This window comes from Apium graveolens, chromosome 9 (assembly GCF_009905375.1).
Source record: "Apium graveolens cultivar Ventura chromosome 9, ASM990537v1, whole genome shotgun sequence".
Taxonomy (NCBI): Eukaryota; Viridiplantae; Streptophyta; class Magnoliopsida; order Apiales; family Apiaceae; genus Apium; species Apium graveolens.
Window position 1 is genome coordinate 6,086,047 of NC_133655.1, and position 23,463 is coordinate 6,109,509.

Consider the following 23,463-nt stretch of genomic DNA (forward strand, 5'->3'; position numbering starts at 1 on the left):
ACCACCAAATTCACATATGTCTAAGTGCACTAAATCTAACAAGTCTGAATCCCTGACAACATTATGAAAGGGTTTCCTTATTTGTTTAGAAGTTACACACACTTGACACTTAGATTTCTTATCAATGGCGTACTTTGGAATCAACTCAAAATTCATCATATTCTTTAGAGCTCCAAAATTTAAATGACCAAGTCGTAAGTGCCACAAATCAGATGATTCTATAAAATTAACAGAAGGTGCAACACTATCATTAATAAAACCACCCAAAATGGGTTCAAAATTTATTAAAAACAAACCATCAGACAAGTAACCCTTGCCAAAGAATGTACCAGTATGAGTAATAACTACTTTATTACATTTCAAAGAAAGTTCAAAGACGTTTTTAACTAAACAACTTCCACTTATAATATTTCTACGAATAGAGGGAACATGATGCACTCTAGTGAGAGATAGAATCCGCCCAGAAGCAAACTTCAAGTCCACGTTTCCTATTCCAAGCACTTGTGCAGAACTAGAATTCCCCATCGTCACTGTCACTCCATGACTCTGTTGATAAGATACAAACAAGCTAATATTAGCACAAATATGTAAATTAGCTCAAATATCAATCAACCACTCATGTGACAAATAAGTGGAAAGTAGTACATGGTTGTAAGTAACATACCCGTCATCGGTTCCAGAGGCAACAACCTCACCAATGACCATGTTAACTACTGGTCCACTCGTGGTTCCCACTCCAACCACAGTATTTGCTTGAGCCACCACTCCAGCTTTCTTAGCTTTCTTACTTAGACAATCCTTGCTCCAATGACCAACCTGTCCACAAGACCAACATGGTTTGTTCGCATTTGGTTTCTTAGCCTTGTTCTTGTCAGGTTTAGTGTTAGCCTTCTTAGTGACTACCTTTCTATTATGTCCTACAGTCACTACATTCACATTCGAGCTCCCATGTTCCACAAGCAACACATGTCTCTGTTTGTACTCGTGCTGCTCCTGTACAGAGATGTCTAACATCAAGTTAGTCCATGTGATCTCTCCTTTTTGTCTTTTCAGGGAGAGAGCAAACTCTTTCCAAGACTTAGGGAGCTTTTCAATCACAGACATCACTCGAAACTTCTCAGGCAAGACCATATCGGACTCACCCAAAGCATGAACTAACATCTCAAACTCATGAACCTGTTCAGTCATGGATTTCCTATCCATCAACTTGATATCAAGAAACCTAGCCACATAATACTTCTCAAGAACTTAAGAATCAGTATTATGGGTTTGGTCCAGCTTATCCCATAAGACTTTAGCAGTATAGGCATATGATGAATAAACATCGAATAAGGTGTTCTCCAAGGTTGCCAAAATGGTTGCCCTAGCCACCCTATCCTTCTCAGCCCATAAAGCATAAGTCTTAACAGATTCAGCTTTCTCTTGATCCAACACCGGAGGATCATACTGTACCAGTGGCCATAGACCCTTTCTCATATTGTTATAATTTATTATGTTCTTCAATTTATATTTCAACTATAAAAAATTATATTATAAATATATTATTAAAAATTATCGAATGTTAAAAACAATCTGTGCATCGTACGGGTTATAGGCTAGTATATCTTATATGTTGTTTGGTGTATTATAATTTTTTTAAGCTCGTACATGATACACTCTAATTCATTTTTAATTTTATTTTACAAAATATTATCTTAATAACTTCGCATAAATGAAAATTTGATTGTCAAAGATAATTAAGAGTCTTAGTACATTTTTTCATTGGCATTTATCAGAAATACAAAATTTATACGTGATATATGTATATATTCTATGGGACAGTCATTGAAATCTATCGGGGCTCAACCAACTAATATCATATTTTACATTACTTCAATAGTGATAAATAATAATCAAAATAAAAGGAATGTAAAAGTTTAAATATAATAAGCTGTTGACGGGGTTCGAACCCCGAATCCATGAGAGCAGTTTAAATATTAATATAATAATATTTTATTATTGCATCCAACGATTCTCATCTTTTTGACTTTAGATCTGACGGTTGTTATTTGTCGTACCAAACAACTGTACTGAGCAACCGAATATCAAATATAGGGTGTTCTGCTTATAATAGTACCAAACCTTATGAGACGATTATCGAGCAATTTATAATATATATATTTATTTATGGTATCTTTAACATAATTTTAGCTAATATTTTTTACCCATTGAATATGCTCTTATAATAATCTACATAAATATACGTATTACGATTATGCAAGCAACAAATTGCGATGCAATAATTTATTATATTTCGCTTTGCAATAATTTATAACATATAATTGGAACCGATCTGAGTAGGTGTTATGTTGGTGGAGATTTTTTTTAAAAAGTAGTAATATCATATTTTACATTACTTCAATAGTTATTAATGATAATAAAAATAAAAAGAATATAAAAGTTTAAATATAATAAGCTGTTGACGAGGTTCGAACCCCGAATCCATGAGAGCAGTTTAAATATTAATATAATAATATTTTATTATTGCATCCAACGGTTCTCATCTTTCTGACTTTAGATCTGACGGTTGTTATTTGTCGTACCAAACAACTGTACCGAGCAACCGACTACCAAATAGAGGGTGTTCTGTTTATAATAGTATATTATAGATAAATGCCTTTTTTATTAATACAATAAAACAAACATTAATATATATTTTATTTATAAAATCTAATTATATTAATATTACATTTTGAATACTTATTAATCATGATAGGTCATATCTACATACATTTATTAGAGTAAAGTTCTATGGAGTCCACCTTTTAATTGGAGTCCTCGGAGTCCATATATGTTTTGCAAGTAAAATATAGCTTAAAATATTGCAAAATATTTTATTTTTCGACAAACATCACTATTCTATTAAAAATCTTGTAGATTGCATACATTTTACAAGCAGAACATTGCAAAAATATATTATTCTACAAAATATGTTTAGTTTGCAGAACATAAATGTTCATGTTGCAGAATATATTACAGAACATACATATTGTATTGTAAATATATGAGATTTGCATGATTTTGTTGAAGTTATGCTATTTGTGTAACATGTTTTGCAAAATAACACGTTTTACAATATATTTTATTTGCAGAACGTAGATGGACTCCGAGGACTCCAACAAAAAGGTGGACTCCATAGAACTCAACCCACATTTATTAAATATAAGTTTTTTAGTTAGTATGGTTTAAATATGACTAATTTGCATTTAAACCTAATACAATAATTTTTTTAAAAAAATTCTAATATGAAAATACAATATTGACATTTTTAATTATAGAGAAATTAACAAAAATAATAATTTTTTTAAGTTTTTTTTCTAAGATTTTATTATTGTCTAATTTGTTTTTGCAAAAATATGAAATTAACCAAAATTAAGCATACATGCAATTAGTTGAATCGAGTTTTTTTCGGTTGAATCTAGTTGAATCTTGAAGAAAGATTCCCGAGATGGTTGTAAGAAATCCTATTTTTGCAAAACAAATTTGGAAAATAGTATTTTTACAAATATTTTTTTTTTACAATTTTTTCATTAAAAATGATAGTATTTTATGCAAAAATATATTTAGCCTTGAGTATTTTTAAAAAAAGCCCAACTATATCATATTATTGATGTGTTATTTATATCAGCTTCTAGGGAATTGTATTCTTTTTCATCAATTTGTTTTTAATTATATTCATTAAAATAATATTATAATTAATATAATAAGATACCCTATTTTAGTTTTAACAAGTTTCAGGTATCTTATTAATATTTTTCAATTGAATCTTTTGTCCATCGGAGCACGTGTGTCGTCTATATATGATTATTATTGCCAGCTAAGCTAAGTTGTTGATTATTGTTCAATATTTAATTTTATTTATCACATTTATTTCAGGATTGCATAAATCTTCTTTTCCTTATTTGTATTTCATTTAATTTGTGTATTTCTTTCTATGCCACTCGAGTAAAGTAATTTTTCCAACGAAAAAAGCTTTATCAGAATATTTCTCCCGAACATAATTTAATTATTTCCTCTATTTCTTTTTAATAGTCACTTAATTTTTCTGTACTGAGCATCTCCAACGGTATTAGTTAAAATGGTTGGCTAAAATAATATAAAATAATAATTATATAAAATTTGATGAAACGATATGCTCCAATGGGGTTTGGGTATAATATTAAATTTGTGTCTACAGTTTTGTTACGGTTCTTGAGAGATTCGACAAACTTAGCTAATATAATCACATTGGCTATAATTTTAGCTAAATGTTTTGCATGATTGGAGTTTTTAAAATTTACATAAATTATGTATAATTTGTACCATATAGGATATTTTTGTTAAGGATTTATTCCATTAAAGATGCTCTAATTATTTTGATTTGTAGTGTAAAAAATTAAAAATAGATCGTTAAAATGAAACAAAGGGAGTAGTAGAACAAATTTGTTGACCAAGGAAAAAAACCTACTGCTTAAAACAATTTTGGATAGTCTCCAGAGGGAGGGTATCGGCGTGGGAAATGTTGCTAAATCCAAAGGGCTGCGGACAAATATGGATACGGCCCGAATTATCTGACTTATATTCCATTGAAATTGACGAAATGACTTAATTATAATTATTTTAATCGGAAACTATATATTTATCGCCTGTCTTCCATCATTACCGGACCGAGCACACCAATCTCTCTCTCTCTCTGCGTGCCTCTCTCTCTCTCTCTCTCTCTCACAACTGCGTGCCTCTCTCTCTACTGAAAATCAATGGAGCTGAAGGCAGGTCTATCAGCGATCATCACTGGAGGCGCCTCTGGAATCGGTAATTTCTACTAGTTTGTAACTGTATTTCTGTATATATGTTGAATATAATATATTATTATGATGATGAGTAATTTAGTGTAATTGTGAAGATTTAAGTTGTTATTAGTATGAGTTTAATGATTACTGATGATGATTATGATTAATTTCGTGTAATTTGGAAGATTGAAGTTAGTAGTTTATGTAAGTGATATGAAATGATTGTTGAATTGTGACTAGAATCGACAGGCTTGAGCTCGTCGAGACAATTTATTGATTAATTTAAGCTTTGTTACCTCTAGTGCTTGGTTTTAGAGGTTTTGACTAGTTCATTACTTCATTGATATATTAAGAGAGAGAGAGAGAGAGAGAGAGAGAGAGAGAGAGAGAAACAGAGTGAAAGAGTGGGGTAGAGAGAGAGAGGGTGGGAGAAAGAGAGAGAGAGTGGGAGAGAGAGAGACATAAAGATAGTAAGCATGAGTGTGTATTATATGGAGTGATGATGGAGTGATGATGGGGGAGGGAGGGTTTACAAAGTTAAAAATTTGCTGGAGTTAGATTACGGAGTACAACACATCGTTGTTTAGTTTGATACACGAGTAAATTTGGACAGTTGGAAGATCATTGGTAGTGTAATACACACACAATTATCAAGAAAGAACACATACTTGTGTGTGAGTTTTTAAGTTTAAACTAATATTTAGCAATTAAACGAGAAGAATGCAATGCCCATGTGTGTGGTATGTATTATGTCTGTGATGTATATTGGACAATGACACATCCACTCCTTTCAGAAGTAAGAGGGATAAAGGGTAAGGCCTAAACCAAAACTCTGGAAGGCGAAACCTAAGAGTAATGATACTTTTTGATGATTAGGTGATCATAAGAAGTTTAGAAATCAATCCCCTACGTAAGTCTAAACACGTTGCACGAGTTGATTAAGTAATCAGGTGGATATAAAGGTCGCATTTGAACACAATAGAAACAAGAAAGACCTTTTTGCAGATATTTATGTTAATCAGAGTATGTTTGACATTATTAGCATGAATTTACATTACAATTTCCGTTTTAAATTTCTCATCATTTATGTTGTTCACTTTCAGGCAAAGCTCTTACCCTGGCTCTTGCACAGAAGGGGGTTTTTGTTACAATCATTGACTACTCTGAGGACAGGGGTAAGGAAGTTGCAAATCTTGCAGAAAAAGAGAATGCTAAGTTCCACTCCAAGTTGGACTTTCCATCTGCTATTTCAATAAAATGTGATGTCACTAAAGGAGGTAAGTTAAGTACATTTTATTATCCATATATATACATCTGTTAATAGATAAACATCTCTTTTGTTGTCTAGAATTTGGGTATTGGTAAAACAGAACAATTATTGTAATCATTTATATCATTAAAAGTGAACTGGAAATCTTTCATCGTACTTTGTAAGGCCAACTAATAGAATGAATACTCTTGGCCTAAAGGCTTTTAAGTAGTATAACATTGTTTTCTAATAATTAAATATGTATGATATATTAGTGCTAAACGAACTGTTTTTTTGAAGCTTAACGGGTTCTATATAAAACTTAATGAAGGGGATGGGGGACCAGTTTAGGGATGATCTAGAATCAGTTTGGCTATAGTAAAGATGGATTTTTAAAAATAATTTGTTAGTGCATTGTTCATACATGTACCAAGTACGAGCGAGGGGATGCTTGTATAAGTTACAAGTGTTCCGAATTCTTATCTTTTTCTTCTTCAACATAACATATTAGATAAACATGATAAGTAGATAGTAAGTATGTTGTATGAGTTTTCCACTCAAGACAAACCAGAAAGACCCATTTAGGTCATACTGTTGGTGCATAGAACTATTACTAAGTAGGACATGTTTAAGAATGGGGAATATAAAAGCTATCTTGATTAATTAGTAGAAATTTAAATAATCTCTACAAACTCATATTCAATAATGCTCAATCAATTCAGAATTTAAGTTTAAATGAAAATGAAGATTACGAGTGATTTATATAGTTGTCCTAAAACACGGAGATAGGGAGATCAAGTAAAATCCTCGTAAAGAGTAGACTAGTGCATTTAAATACTAAAATATACACATTTTTTTATATGACTTAAGTACCAAATGTTATTTTATTCTTATTTATATACTTTCCAATTATAATTTACTAGCTTTACAACCCGTGCGATGCACGGGTCTTCATTAATATTTTTATATTATTTAAAATTATAATAAATTTCTTTTTAGATCATTACCTAATTAGTATATTTATAAATAATAATATAGATATTTGTTGTTGGTGGGATTCGAACCTGAATCTTGGGTAGTGTATAAATAATAATATAAATATTTGTTGTTGGTGGAGTTCGAGCCTGGGAGCTTTAGTAGTGTATAAATAATAATATAAATATTTGTTGTTTGCAGAGTTTGAACTTGGGAGCTTGGGTAGGGTATATTCTTTTAGTATTTGAATCTAACGGTCCTGATCACTTGAATAAAAAGATCCGATGGTCATAAATGAGGATAACCAAACCAACAAAAAAAAAGGCATATCAAATTAGACCCTATCCCGGTTATTATAGTATAGTATAGTATATAGTATTGATTTGTTTTAAAATAAGTTAAAATTATCTCTATCTGTGAACAATTAAAGACCATGAATACTTATCAATACATTTTTATATTGTTACACAGTGTCTAAGTTTAATATTTGGTGAACACAACTCGAAAAGATATGTATCAATTACAGTTTACAGTTATCTTAGGCTATTGGTTTATAACTGTGGTATCTCCATAAAAGAAACCAGCCAACCAATTATCGAAATCTTTGTTACATAATTTTTTGGCAACTTGATGTTGTTAAAAAATGTTGTAGTATTTAATTATTTCTTGGAGCTATACAATCTTTTCTGCAAGAAGATTATATAAATTATCGTTGTGCATGTTAATACTGAATGTTCTTTACCGTTGGTGTACTTTTTTGCTGGATACAATACCTGTTTGAACAGTATCTGAAAACTCAAATTAAATTTCTTTTGTACTAATTTAAAAATTTGACATTTGGCATTATAGTTGCCGTTTCAGACCGGAAGTGGAACTTTATAGACTAATGAACTGTTTGTCTCTCCATGATCAGAAGAACTGGCTGCTGCTTTTAGGACTCATGTATCCACATATGGAGGGCTGGACATCTGTATCAGTTGTGCGGGAATTAATAATCCTGTGCCATTCTATAATGATCAAACTGATGGTTCTCGTACATGGAGGCACACTCTCAACGTGGACCTTCTTGCTGTTATTGACAGCACCCGCCTCGCTGTATGCCTAAAACTGATCCTAGATTTTTTTTAATATAATAGTTCTTGAATATGCTTTGTTGCTAAGTTGTTGCTTATTTTTGTGTATGACTACGTAGAAACAAGTTCATGTTTAATTGACAGTGACATGTTATGAGGCGGGAATCTTTAGATAGTATTTATGCAATGTCCGAAGTAACTAATTTCGAACTATATGCAACTGGAAGGATTTCACCTGCCTTTGACTCATTGCAAAACTTATTTTAATCTATGAATTTGTTTTACAATAGTTGCACCCGAACACTGTTGCAGCCTATTTCTTTAATGTTAATGCTTTATGCCCCAATTGTTGGATTTTTTTCCCTGTACTAGGTAGGATATGTATATGGTCATTATTCTTATGAACACTCTTTTTTAATCTTTACTTTGTCTTTTTTTGCCCCTGTGTCTGTGTCAGTATGTCAATACCAATTTTGGTGCAAAGTATTTGGTTAAGTGCATAAATTATCATGGGTACAGGGTGGACTTGTACGCACACACACAAATACTTTAAGTGTAGAGGTAATCAGTGCTTCTTTTATCAGGCTCCGAACTAATTTAGAGCCAGTATTTAGTTTGTTACAGAATCAGGAGTTTCCATGGTAGCGACAAGTAGAGGTTAAAGGTTTCCACGTGCTTTTAGATGATGCTTCCACCTTTAGCTAAACTATAATTCAATGTTTCATTGGTAAACTGTTAGACTTTGTGGAGCCAGACTGTTGACCTGTGTTCTGTTTGGTTTATGTTAATTTAATTCATTTTTTGTCACGGCAGTACTAGTCGTATCTTCTCTAAATCTACATTATCCAATTTTCTGCATTCTACAGATCCTAATCCTAAGGCAAAAGTTAGCTATTTCGTCACTGTTCGATGATATGTTCGGTTAACATTACTTGGCACTAAATAATACATAAAGCACACACTTTGCCTTTGCCTTTATGAAATTTAAGGGATGCATTTTTCATTTGGGGAAAACTTAAGGCACACTTGATTTTGCTCCTGGTTATATACATTCTTTTTACATAATTGTAAAATTTGTAGCTAAATTATAAACGTATAGTCCCCTAATCCCTGAAATACATGAATGCGGTATGTTGGAATTATATATAATTATATAATATTATTCTTCGACTAGTCGTTAACTAGCTGGACCTCTGTTGACTCGACTAGACTCACTCGATTAGACTTATTGTTTTGACAACCATGGTTTAGTTACTATCGATGAAGTCAAAGGATGAGAGATAAAGATATTGGCCGGTATTGTATAGGATCTGATTCATTACAATACCCAGTATATTCCTCATGGTGTATGGAATTTTATTTGGCGAGTCGTGATGAACATTTGTAGGTTTGATTTAAACATAACAGTGTGCTTCTAAAATATGAAATCAACTGACATTCAAAGGATGGCTGTATGTGTTATCCGTAAAGTTTAGGGATAATTGCTTATGGGTGCGAACTGGTTTCTCTATCCATCTAGGTTGTTTAAATATTGCATTTATAAATATGTACTTGTATGTGTGTCTGTGTATGTATATGCTGGTCACCGTTCACTTGTTTAGTGACTCGTGTAATTTTCAAATTCTGTGAGCAGATCCAGACCATGCAAGCTGCTAAAAAGCCTGGGGTTGTCATTAACTTGGGATCTGCTTCAGGACTCTATCCAATGTATGGTGACCCTATCTACTCGTGTTCTAAAGGTTTGCTCCTTTTCGCTGCAAGGTTTTACCCTTCCATAAATTTGTAATGTAGAAGGTCATAAGTATAAACAGAAGAGTATGATTTTCTTTTGCTTGGAAACAGAAGTAAAAAATTGAAATTATAATCCTGAATCTAGTAATGTAATTCTAGAAATGTATGTGTAATTCAGATTAATTGTGGAATTAAAATATAGGTATGGGATCGATATCTGCACTGGAAACAGATTAAGATTTAAAATTTTATAGAATACCCTAATTCCTACCTAAACAAGATTCAACTGGAAGTGAATTATCTTTGTAATCTCTCTTTTAAGTTGTATTCTGCATCCGAATCATTGAGCTAGAAATTACTTCGAATATTTTGTTTGAGCGTAATCTATATGGTTAGGAATCTATGCTTTGCGTCAGCCGTCAAGTGATCTTTGGGGTCTTGATGGGTTTTACTCTTCACAGGGGGTGTTGTCCTATTCACCAGATCACTTGTTCCCTACAAGAAGGAAGGAATTCGGATTAACGTGCTTTGCCCTGAGGTGAGAGTTAGGTCTTTTACAAATAAAGCGGAAACTATATATTATTACTTTTGATCTTTAATGTACCTGCAGTAGCGCTTAAGATAAGGCTTTGCATATGTAGTTTGTTCGAACTGATCTAGCATTGAAAGTGGATTCCCAACTGATTGAAAAAATGGGTGGTTATGTTTCCATGGAAGCAGTGATAAAAGGTATCATTTTTTTTCTCCATTGTTATTATGCCATCTCTGTCGATGTTATTTAATTAGACAGTTGTCAATCAAACATTTCCCATTTTATTGTGAGATGTACGTTGATGAGATTTATTACAGAAACATGTCAAAAATCTTTCTGACATGAGCTTATATGTGTAAACTGTTGGGTGGAAACATAAACTTACTTTCTAGTGCCTCCAAATTAAGAACTCAATAAGCAAAAACCTCCTTTATTGTTCCTAAATTGACATTACTTTCCCAACTTTTTCCCATCCTTTGGTTCAATATGTTATTTTCCTTTTATTTATTAAATACATGAAAATATCTTACACACACATAACTATTACAAAAGTTCAATTGGGTGCAGTACCCCCACTTGATCTCCTTGCTCCCAAGTCCCAACCCTTGCATGTCTGCCATGACTTGGTGTAAAAAAAGTTAGATCCTGCACAAGAATGACATTTTTGTGCTCAATGTGTATGTTTAATTTGAGTGTTTTTTTTTCCATTTAAGTAGAACACATAACTCATGTATATTATTATATTAGTACTTCTCAAAAATTTCCTCATGTATATTATTACATTAATATTTCTCAAAATTTTCTCTGGTGTTTTGTTTTTGTTAAATAATGAAATGCACAATAGTATTATACTATATTTATAATTTATTTCTTTACAAATTAATAACGAACTCTTTATTACTCCCTCCGTCCCAACAGGATGTATACGTGCACTATTTGCACGTATTTAGAGGCTTCTATAAAATATAGTTTCATAATGTTTTTTTCAATTTTTTTTTTGAATGAAAGTTTAAACATAGAACTTTTATTCAAAAAAAAAATTTTAAAAAAATATTGTGAAATTATACTTTAAACAAGTATTGAAAAGCGTGACAAAAGTGATGTATAGAATTCAATGGGACAGAGGGAGTAATAAAAAGTACCGCAAGTGCACAGGCGTACTTGAATACATCGACTTTCATTTATTTGTTTAGACGAACTATAAACTAATCAAGCAGCTAATACTATGCCACTGATAAAATATAGGAAGAGACTAAAGGACGGGTATGAGCATGTCTGGGTAGCTTAAAGCTACCCAGATTCAATTTAAGTTGGCATGTGATGTGTTTTCGTACTCTTGAATTTTCAGCTTAAAAGTTACTTTAGCTCAAAAAATTTAAGTACCCTCGATGTACTTTTTTTTAACTAATTTCTTTCCTCGCATCAAACTCTATACGTATAGTGACTTTTTAACTCATATTTTATATTTTATATGTATTTATGTTTTATACCTTTATTTCATATTTAAATAATATATAGTTTTATTATTTTAGTCAAAATTTATCAAATTAATTCACTTTAAGTAAAATTGCCAGACATATACATCCAAATTAAAGCGAAAATATTTAAAGCGACTAAGTTGCACTTTAAAATATTACTTTTATCTTTAAGTTAAGCCAAACGGGCTCTACAATATTTATGATGCAACTTTTAAGCTTATTCACGTATTTATTCAAACTATGTAAACACAAGTTTAATAAATTTAGACAATAACGGAAACTTTCAAAATTCAAATAATCACAACTGTATGAAATATCAGCTTTACACTTTGGCTCAAATGATTTTGTTGAATAAAAAGGTAATTTCTTTGAGTAACTGTTTAGAATTTATATTAACCATTAATCCTACACCATTAACTAGTATTATTTAAAGACATACCATAAGGAAAAACCGAATGACATACAGATGAAGTTTTTTTTTTTTGAAGTTTTAATAGCTGAAAGTTCTCAGTAAAATGATGTTAATCAGGTTACCTGGCCTGAATATTTTTGTGATCTAGTTACTCATTATATATTTTAAACCTAATCTTCTTTATATACACAGTTTGTCTGCCCTCCCACCAGCAACCAAACAACTTTATTTATAGCATCGTCTTTCTGTAATAGATTTATGACCCAGAAATCGGTAAGGTGTTCTCTGGATGGGCTTGATGAATTTATGTGGCAATGATTGTTTGTGTCATGTGTGGCAGTGTGGGAACACTTGGATTATCTAAGTTACAATATTAATTTTAAGTGATAGTTGTTGGAGCAAGTGAGATTTGTATTTCTGCCTGAAACTTGTATTTTAGTGTTTTGATCTATAGTGTTTGAGCTTTTCAGGTGCCTTTGAGCTTATTACTGATGAAACTAGAGCTGGATCATGTCTATGGATTACTAATCGAAGAGGGATGGAATATTGGCCAACTCCCATGGAAGAAGCAAAATACTTGGTCCGTCCTTACAGGTTGAGAGAAAAGTCACAAACGATCAGTAATTCACGTGTCCAATTACCTGAAAGCTTTGAGAAAATGTAAGTGAAAACATGGCAAGTATTGCTTTCGGTTTTAAAAGCAAAAGCTCTACTTCTAGTTTCTTTAATGTTGAAATTTCAGAGGTGCAAAATGAACATATGTTTGTACACAAGAAGCTACAAGGCTGTATGTTGAAGTTAAATGTTAATAGTTTTGCGTCAGCTCTGCTCCACTCATTGAAAAAAAATTAGGTTCTACCAGTTTTAGTACTTCTTTGTGAAATTCAAATTGCAAGGCAGCAGCTTTTTTGCGACCTCGCAAAACCCGTAGTTCAAATTTAAATGTGATGAATGATGATTTATGAAAGTGTGAAGCTACCAAGTTCAAATCATGGGTTCCTCTGTTTTATGGCATCTAATTCAATATATATTTCTGATGCACCTCTTTGTTTGTACAGTTCTACGATTACTGTCTTTATGATGCTATGTATCTCCCCATCAATAGTTTCATCCCTTTTTTTTGTAAAATTTATACTTTGTTGTTCAAATGATTTTGAGTTGTCTTCTTGACATTTTTTTTCTGTATATATTCTTATTTTCCAGAATTGTGCACACCCTGAGTCACAAATTTCGTAGTGCAACCAGCATCGTGAAAAAGCCATTGAGATTACCCATTAAATCAGATCATGTCCTTGTAAAAATAATCTATGCTGGCGTTAATGCAAGTGATGTAAGTCTGTAGCTATCTCCAAGTTTCTACTACATAGCTCATTTCTGAATTAATTTGACAAAGGAAAATTTTATGTATTTTAACCCCATATATTGTTATCTCATAAGTTCTCAGTCTTGTGACCATCCTTTCCTAAGATGATCTTTGTTAGATATGTATTTACCTTGTAAAGGGAAATGACATAAATAGTGTTGAAGTTAATCGATTAGATTTTATGACGCGTCCATAAAGAAGACTGGTTATTGAGCTAGATGCATGATTTATATTAACATGTGTACCAAAGCTTATAAACTGAGCTAGGAATGCATTATGTAATCATGTTATCCCCAGACTTCATTTCAGTTAAAGTACTAATTTGGGAATCTATTAGCCAATCTCAAATTTGAATATAAGCTGATGATTGCAAACTATGATTGGAAATTCCTCAACTAGTGGAGAAATGGCACTGCATGATAATGTAAAAACCTATGCATGGGTTATTCTCACACATTCGACTCATAATTTTACCATTTTTTTTTATGATTTTTATGCATTCCCGGGCTTTTCTGCTGTTGTTTTATAACTAACATACAACTAGCCAATTTAGTCAACTCCATGGTTGCAGGTTTTGTTACACGTGAGGAGAAAAATCTTCACTACCAGAATTAATGTATATGATTTTTTTTTTAAAATTACTCTTGTAAGGATATATTTGTCAAGGAACCAGTTACTCTAAAATCTCAAGGTTTTAGAGAATGGCCCTTTCCAGGATCTTATATTATTCTAACACTCCCCCTCACTCGAAAGCCCATTTATGGGTCGAAGAGTGGATCACGGGCACCCATCTTTGGGGCTTAAATGTGCCTTTCGTGTCCCTCATAAATTATGAGAAATGTTGGGGGTGGCAGACATCGAACCTGAGTCCTCTGCCAGTCTGAGCTCTGAGCTCTGATACCATGTCAAGGAACCAGTTACTCTAAACCTCAAGGTTTTAGAGAATGACCCTTTCCAGGATCTTATATTATTCTAACAATATTAGTATACAGTGCCGATTAGAAGTAATAAACCATTTTTTTGACACTTCCCTCTCCCCGACCAAGTTGCTATTGTAATTTAAGATTGAGGGGTCCACTTGCAGGACAAATTAGATTTTCATTACATTATTTGTTTTAGTTCAAAGAACTTCTGGGCGAAGCATGAAAATCTTATACCCCTTTCTGTGCAACATAGCTAATCTGAGTATATATATTTACACCTCCCATGAAGTTACTATGCAATAATTGTTACTGTATCATCATGTGTTTAGTCAGGCTTGTTATCCTAACAACATCATTCTGTGGCAGGTAAACTTTAGTTCTGGTCGTTATTTTAGTGGAAACAGCAAGGAGATCGAGTCCCGCCTTCCATTTGACGCTGGATTTGAGGTGCGAAAGTGCTTCCAAGTCTCACACTATTTCTTTGTAGTGTTTATTTGAAGATCTATTGTTGTTCAAATATATCCACAAATGTGTATGTGTGCTCTTTTTGATGCTAATGAACCTATATAGTTTTTAAAGGTCTAACCTGAAAAAGTGTCTACTACCCTTGATTCAAATAATAATTGTATAGGTTCATTAGCATTAAAGAGCATTCACACATAGGTTCATTTGTTAATATAAACAAATCCATGTATTTAAAACAAGCATTAATCGCGTTATAAAAATCTATAACATGCTATGTACTGATATTCGCATTAATTATTTTTTTTGAAGTTAGTTACATTGTTTAGATTTCTCTAGAACGTGTGTGTGTATGTATGTTTTCGTAATTTCGGTATTGAAATTACTTATGATTTTGTTCTGAAAAATTTATATTTTATCAAAAGAAATATATTGGGAAATTCAAACCGTTCCATCTTAGATTGTTGACTTGTGTAAATCTCTGCAAAGCATTCTTATTAAAATTCATAATAATTAATCTGTTTTCTTAACTCGTTTTAGGGCTGCTGATAAGTTTGAAAAAGAGGAACACTCAGCTATCTGATTCGTTTCAATTAGAATAGAAAATTGTGGCATCCTCAATAGAGTCATTCTGTATTCTTAGTAGTGATTTGTGTATAAAGTAGTACATATTTGTTTGCATTTCGCAGTATCTTGTTTCTTAAGCTCTTTAAAAGCAGGTACATTCTTGTACATTGTTATATTTGTTATTACTAGAAATTTCAGTTCATTATTTGGTGGTAAATTTTATAACTAGGAACAAATAGTTAGCCCACTTAAAGGGGGAAAATACTCCAGATAACATTACCTAGGAAAGGAATTGCAATTAATTTAGTAGATAGTGAGACTAAAGAGTCTTCTAGTTTTTCTTATCAACACCTTGACCTTTCAATCAATTAAAGTTTTTTATTGTGCATTGTGCAATTTTGTCTCTATCACCTCAAATGTTATTTTGTTAATTACCTAATTCCCACATACTCTGTCTGCAAAGCACATGCATTTCTTATCTAAGATAGAGTTAGTGTAGACTTGAGAAGTCTGAAAGCATGCATAAGGTGTGGTGTAAATCAAACTTAGTTAGCTGCAGTCAATCGGATGACACATGACACATGCAATTCTCTGTTCTTCAGGCTGTGGGGCTAATTGCTGCCGTCGGTGATTCAGTTAGGCATTTAAAAGTTGGCTCTCCAGCTGCAATAATGATATTTGGAGGTTATTCTGAATTCACGATGGTAAACTAGTTAAAAAATATGGTCTTTTCCTTGTTGAATTTTATATGTGTGTGATACTTGATATATTGTGTTAAAAATTGTGTACATATGAAATTGTATGCCGCTGTAATTAGGTACCCTCAAAGCACATCCTTCCTGTGGCAAGGCCAGATCCTGAAGTTGTAGCTATGCTAACCTCTGGACTTACAGCATCGATTTCTCTGGAAAAGGTTGTTACCCACAAAACTTTTATTTTTTATGTCCAATTGGAGAAATTTTAGTATTTCAATTATCCTAAAAGCCCCTACTATTGATTACACTATATTTGTATCATTAAAATAGTTATAAATTGGCTGACACTGTTGAGTGGAACTTGTAGGCAGCACAAATGGATCATGGGAAAGTAGTTCTAGTCACTGCTGCTGCAGGAGGGACGGGTCAATTCGCTGTCCAGGTATACTTTCGAACATAATATGAAATCTTCATGCTATCACATGTTACGGTCCATCTCCTTTAAATATCTTTGTAAAGCATGAGTATCATATATAGAGCATTGAGCAGAAAGATTGATATAATTTACGTTTTCTTTTATCAAAATTATCTTTACCAATATTTAGAGTATCTTATCATTATTGTTTTTAATAGACCTCAGCATTTTGTCAATTTTAACCCCGCACAGGCACAAACTGTTATATAGAACTTCCTTCTGGGAAATTTGTGAATAAAAGAATCTGATACCTATCAAAAGAACTCTATAATAAAATGCATCCTTTTTGGAGATTTTTTCATGCATCTTCCTATTTTTGATAAATAAGACTGTCAAATCTGTCAGACATGATTAAAGTAATATAAAAAAAAAGAATGAGCAAGTAGAGTAATCATGCTTATATTTGGTAGCAGTAAAGGAAAAACTCAGGCAATATAGCAGAGAATAGTTTTGAAAGCCAGCTCTAAAAGGGTTTCTTCATTAGTCTGTTTCTTACTTGAAAGTTTTTGAATAGCTGTCTTAATATATATAGAGGTAGGTGGTTGTTCCATGTTTGTCTACGTATACTGATGAAAAATTAGCTGATTTTGATTTGTGATGAATGCAGCTTGCTAAACTGGCTGGAAATACAGTAATAGCAACGTGTGGAGGTAAAGACAAGGCAAATCTTTTGAAAGAGTTGGGCGTTGATCGAGTTATAGACTACAAAGCAGAAGATATCAAAACGGTATCCTGAAAGTCAAATTTTTTTACTCGTATATGTTCTTTTTGAGCATGCTTACAACTTGAAATTGTCCATTATCTGGTATCTTGAAGAAGATTTTTGGGATATGTCTCCCATCGGCCTTTTTAGATAATGGAAAACAATAATAATTCTATTAATCACCTGGGATTTGCATAATGGACACAAATTGTAAGCAAATGAAAAACAAAGTAATTAGCAAAATCGTAGTAAACTGTATCCGCCTGTAGGCGTAGGGTTGAAATTCCATTAGGATTGTATTAAAAAAATATAATATATATATCATTGATCTTTGAAGTACTAAAAATGAATTAAGATTCGAATCCCATCGTTAACACATTTTATATTATTAGAAATGAAAATACTAACAAATGTCTAAAGCCAGTAAAATTGTAGGTATCAAAAGAGGCCATGAGATCAATATTGATAATTACATATTCATACATATACAGAACAACATAAAAACATACATATAGTTAATTATATATGTTACCAATAATTTATTATATAATTTTGTTTTTAAATTTTTAATACAGACCCCTGCCTTGCACGGATTTTAAACGTGCTTGTATTAGTAATAAGTGAAATTTTCACTGCAACTTGTATTAACAGTTTACTTCCCCAATACCCACCAAATTCTGTTTAATACTTATATGTCTAGGATCATATAATTATCTTGAACCTTTACAGTTGATTTATATGTGCTATTCATCTTATAAGTCTTGGATCTTTATATGAAGTCTCGTGTACTCAGGTTCTAAAGGAGGAGTTCCCTAAAGGTGTTGATATCGTGTATGAGTCTGTTGGTGGACAGATGTTTGATCTATGCTTAAATGCTTTAGCAATTTATGGACGACTTGTGGTGATTGGAATGATTTCTCAGGTTGGTGGCTCTATAAATATGTATTTGAGATTTCAGGTCTTGTTTGTTGCTTTATCCATTCATTTTAGGATTAAGTTGTTAAGCATGTACCTGTAATTTGTGTTGCAACTAATAAGTTCTTATCTCAGTATCAAGGAGAACATGGATGGAAACCATTAAATTATACTGGAGTATGTGAGAAGCTTCTAGCAAAAAGCCAAACTTTGGTACGTAAGCCATCTTGCAGTATGGCAAACTTAAGTTTTCATGTTTCTGACATGCTCATTTAGTGGAGACTTTGACTTTGATAGTGAATCAGCAGCATCAAATACATAATAATAATAATAATAATAATAATAATAATAATAAAAAGTAATGTAATGTGATTATAAAATTGCACTCAGGTTGACACAATAAAATTGCCTTAATTTGCAAAATATCATACTTTACAGCCCATTTGTAATATTACATGTTTATTTATGAAATTAATTAAGATTTGGCGGACAAAAAACTCCATTTATATTTTATGCACTAAACTCAATGTGCTTTGTAACTTTCTTGTGAAGAAAAACTTCAAACTTTACTTTTAGCATATTGAAACAACATTCTGATAATAGGAACATGGATGAGATCGCAACACAAAATATATTAGTATCTCGCTCCTATCTTCATTATCTGTGTTGAGATTCTATGATCAAAATGCCCTCTATGTTCTTCTTGATTAAATATCAGTGACAACAGTTTAGGGTGTTACGCATTATAAATTTTATTATGACTAATGTGGCTTATCTATATGTTTGTCTGCTAGCATTAAACTTCCATTACTTGTTATAATGAATTGTTTTATGTGTTACTTATGCTGATGCCTCCTTTGGCAGGTTGGATTTTTCCTCAATCATTACACGCACGTTTGGCAACAGCATCTAGATAAGCTGGTCCAATTATATACGATGGGAAAGCTAAAGGTAAAAATATACTCACCTGGCACTTTTAGTTTAGATATTCTCTAATGCATAGAATTTTCACAGAACTTGCATAAATAACTACTTGAATGTTAGTTGTGCTTATATTAGTGAAACTGTTCTTTGAGCAGTGGTGTACATATCAGGCACAGTTGTGTCTTGCAAATACCAAATCGTAAATGATTGCTTTATGTCTTCCATATTTCTTACCACAAGAAAAATATTTAGGTTAATTGTGCAAGTGAAACATTAATTGTGGTCCATTTCTTCATAGGGTGCAAAGTTATATGATATATTTTAGCTTTTATAAATGTTTGGAAGTTCAAGTTCTGTTGCAAAAATGACTTTGTTTGACCTGCTTCCAGACATATTTTAGCTGATAATCTTTAAAGCTGACTGAGATGGGTTCATGGTTTACATGATAAATATGTATCCTAAGAATTGGTTTATCTTTCTTCAAGTCTTTAAAATTTTGGACACAAGCAGCATAATTTTTTTTATGAGTACATTAATCTGGTTAACCTCTCGAATATTTATTCTAAATTTCTTAAGAGCATATTCAACTAGCCAGACCTATAATCCACTTGGATGTTGAAGGAAATATCGAGTGCATTTAAATAAAATAAGCAAAGGCATGCATGCAGATTCAGGTTAATGAATAGATATTGTAATAGGCTTAAATAATGGAGTTGTAAATCAAGTTGAAATTACTCAAATTGGCATATAGTCTAAGCATCAAGTCTGATGCTGTGGGGCAATTTGTTAGAATTGATTTTAAGACATTAATGTACAACCAATCTAGAAAGCAGGGGTTCGGCACCTACCCAGTGCATGGCGCATCCGATACGTTCGGGTGCGGGGGTGCGCGGGGATGCGGCCAGAAGATACGTACGGGATGCGCCACCAGGCGTGTCACCGTATTTTACTGCTCCAAGTCGTGGAGGGTGCGGGAATGGCGTACATCGTATTAGAGTATAAGATTGAAAGGAGAGAAAGAGATGTCGTCATTGTTGTTCGTATCCCATCGTTTTTGTCGGATCTGTGTTAGGTTGATTCATTGAGATGTGTAATACAGAGTATAAATTCCGTTATAAGTTGGCTTATTGGCTTATAAGCCCGTAACAGCTTATTGACGAGTGTTTGTCGACCCAGCTTATAAGTTTGAATTTACAACTTATAAGCTGATAAGTTGAATGTTGGCAACGACGTACTTTTTCACAACTTATTTTTTATTTTTCGTTTTTTTATTAATTTTAATTTTAGAATATATTTTTTTAAATGTTAATATAACTTAAAATATAAGAATTAAGATAATTATATATAAAAATTATTTATTTTAATTCATTTAAATAAAAACAATTCTGACTTATAAGTTAAATTATCCAAACACTTATATAATTTAGAGTTATTTGCAAAATGCATCCCCTTGGTTTGGTCAAAATGCATTTTTTTACCTATACTTTAGATAACTGCACTTTGCATCCCCTTACTATTTCGGCGCGACAAATTGCACCCTTTTCGTTAAATTTGTTAAAATTCTCAGGAGCATTTTAGGAAATTAAAATATTTAATTATAATTAGATCATTATTTAAGTTTTTTGACCCTCTAAATGATACTTTTCGAAAAAATTTAAAGAACGAAAATTATAGAGAACGAAAAAATCTTTTCAAAACAATAACATTCAAAATTATCAAAAAATTTACGAAGCCAAAATTAAATAAAATATATACTTATTGAATTTATTAAAAACAATTATAAAAAATATATTTCAATTTTGAACCTTTTTATTTCGAGAAGATCTTTTTATTCTCTACAACTTCCGTTCTTTAAATTTTTTCTAAAAGTATCATTTAGAGGGTCAAAAAACTTAAATAATGATCTAATTATAATTAAATATTTTAATTTCCTAAAATGCCCCTGAGAATTTTAACAAATTTAATGAAAATGGTGCAATTTGTCGCGCCGAAATAGTAAGGGGATGCAAAGTGCAGTTATCTAAAGTATAGATAAAAAAATGCATTTTAGCCAAACCACGGGGATGCATTTTGCAAATAACTCTATAATTTATAAGTATTTATTAACTTATCACTTATTACTCACTTATTCACTTTAAGTCATAAGTTACTTATTTTAAGATTTCCCAAACGGGCACAATGTGTGTATATATCATATATGTGGGGTGTATCAGTCAGACTTGTGTTCACTGTGATGGGTTGGCTGTTTTAGTGTCAGTCACTTGAAATTACTACCGAGCCACCTACTGATGACACAATATGTTTTCTTTTGCATAAAATTGGATGTTAGTATTATTTTTACACATAAGATAAGTTTAGTTTTGTGCTGGGTACCTGTGTTTGGCAAATGACCACTTTTTGCTATGTCTTTTAAGTAATTATTTTGTTTGATTTTCTAATTAAAATGCAATTATTAAATTATTTATAATATATATTTATTTATTTTGAAATATTATAAAATTTATTTTAAATATTTTAATAGTTTCCGTATCCCCCCACCTGAATCTCAATATTTTGAAATTTACCGAATTCTTGTATGCCTGTATCAAGCAACCGCACTCATGCTTCCTAGAGTCAACTAATAGATGCATGCAGACTATTAATATATCATACAAAGACTAGATTTAAAAGTTAAATCATCAGTAAGATTAGGCTTAATGACCTTTTAAGCCTCAAATTTTGCACAAATATACTCATCTGCTGCTCCTGTGGTTCAGAAACGGACCGCCCGATTCACCGGCTTTTTTCTCCCGTAAATTGTTTTTTTCCCGGATCAAGGGTAAAATGATATTTTTCGGGTAAAAATGAACGTTTTTGAATCACAAGGGCAATTGGATATATTTGTGCAAACCTTGAGGCTTAAAAGGTCATTGAGCTATAGGATTTTAATAATTCCCTACTTGGTGGTAAGAGTCACTGCATTGTTCGTGTGCCTTTAAATACGAAACTCATAAACATACATAAATCTGTGTGGTAGGTCTTAATCGATCCAAAAAGGTTCTTGGGCCTTCATTCTGTTGCCGATGCAGTTGAACATCTGCATTCTGGAAAAAGTGTCGGCAAGGTACAAACTATTAATATATGTTGCTCTTTATCTTGCCACTTTTTTCATACAATAATTTTAACCAAAATAATTTGTACAGGTGGTGGTATGTATTGATCCATCATACAGTAACCAATCTTCAAAGCTATGAAGCATGTTCCTGCTTTTAGAAATGTGAATTAAAGCATCAAGACTATCCAAGAAATGCATAGCCAGACCTTGCACACGGCTATTGCCGTAGTTGCCATGGGGACGAGCATAGTTTGTAATTCAAATAAAATCTCTCCCCATAGTTGCGTACTTGTATTATGTACTAAACTGGTCTTATTACAATATGTTTTTTTTGATTACAATATGTTTAATCAAGCTATGAAGTCTTTATAATTCCGACTATAATCATCATTTGTAGTGTATAGAGGCACAATCCAAGACGTGTTACAGTTAAATCTCGATAAATGAATAACCTCTTTAAGTAGCTTTTAATATAGTGATATAGAAAGACTAGTGCATTATTGGTTGAATTTAGCATATTTCAGAATTCCCGTTTGTCACGTTTCTATTGGCTGAGAAGGAAGCACATCGATTGCCAAGTTAAATTAATATTTGGTTATTCATTTATATCTTAATCATTTCATCCATCTTTCACCCTCATCTCATTCTCTTAATATTTCTCATTGTCTTATTAAAAAAAATAACACTCGTACTTAATTTTACTCTCTGACTATATACACACTCATACATATTTTGTATATTCCAAGCAATATATATATATATATATATATATATATATATATAGACACACACATACATCTTTCATGTTAAACCTCATCTATTTATATTTCTCCAAAGGGAGAATTAATTTAAACTAGTTCCGGTGAATTCTGATTCACACCAATTCACACCAATTCTGCGAGTTCAGCGGTTCACACTAATCACCACCTCCAAAGTTTATGTCCACCACCTCTTGCAAATTCATTTCCGAAAACTTAGAAATGAAATAAGATTAGTATTAATTTGTTTATATACATGAACGAATTTAATTTTTTTTTTTATTTTTTTAATATTTGTTTATCATTTAGGTGAGTTAATTTTTATA

At 31.9% G+C, this 23,463-nt stretch overlaps 1 protein-coding gene across 1 annotated transcript; it reads left to right on the forward strand.

The window, feature by feature from the left end:
• Positions 1–4,531: 4,531 nt before the first annotated feature.
• On the forward strand, positions 4,532–22,842 carry LOC141683542 (uncharacterized). Its single transcript, XM_074488281.1, has 18 exons — positions 4,532–4,830; positions 5,912–6,085; positions 7,946–8,127; positions 9,739–9,844; positions 10,298–10,374; positions 10,478–10,565; positions 12,729–12,918; positions 13,462–13,588; positions 14,911–14,991; positions 16,176–16,277; positions 16,391–16,486; positions 16,636–16,710; positions 17,351–17,470; positions 18,240–18,368; positions 18,497–18,574; positions 19,226–19,312; positions 22,302–22,388; positions 22,468–22,842. The coding sequence occupies exons 1-18, from the start codon at positions 4,776–4,778 to the stop codon at positions 22,516–22,518; spliced, it is 1,905 nt and encodes a 634-aa protein (XP_074344382.1). The 5' UTR covers positions 4,532–4,775; the 3' UTR covers positions 22,519–22,842.
• The last annotated feature ends 621 nt before the right edge of the window (positions 22,843–23,463 follow it).

What these genes read in the sequence shown, in the direction of transcription:
- LOC141683542 (XM_074488281.1), top strand. Translation starts at nt 4,776, where the DNA reads ATGGAGCTGAAGGCAGGTCTATCAGCGATCATCACTGGAGGCGCCTCT. An exon ending in TTGACAGCACCCGCCTCGCT is followed by an intron (nt 8,128 to 9,738) that starts GTATGCCTAAAA and finishes TTCTGTGAGCAG; the next exon opens with ATCCAGACCATGCAAGCTGC. An exon ending in CATTTGACGCTGGATTTGAG is followed by an intron (nt 14,992 to 16,175) that starts GTGCGAAAGTGC and finishes TCTGTTCTTCAG; the next exon opens with GCTGTGGGGCTAATTGCTGC.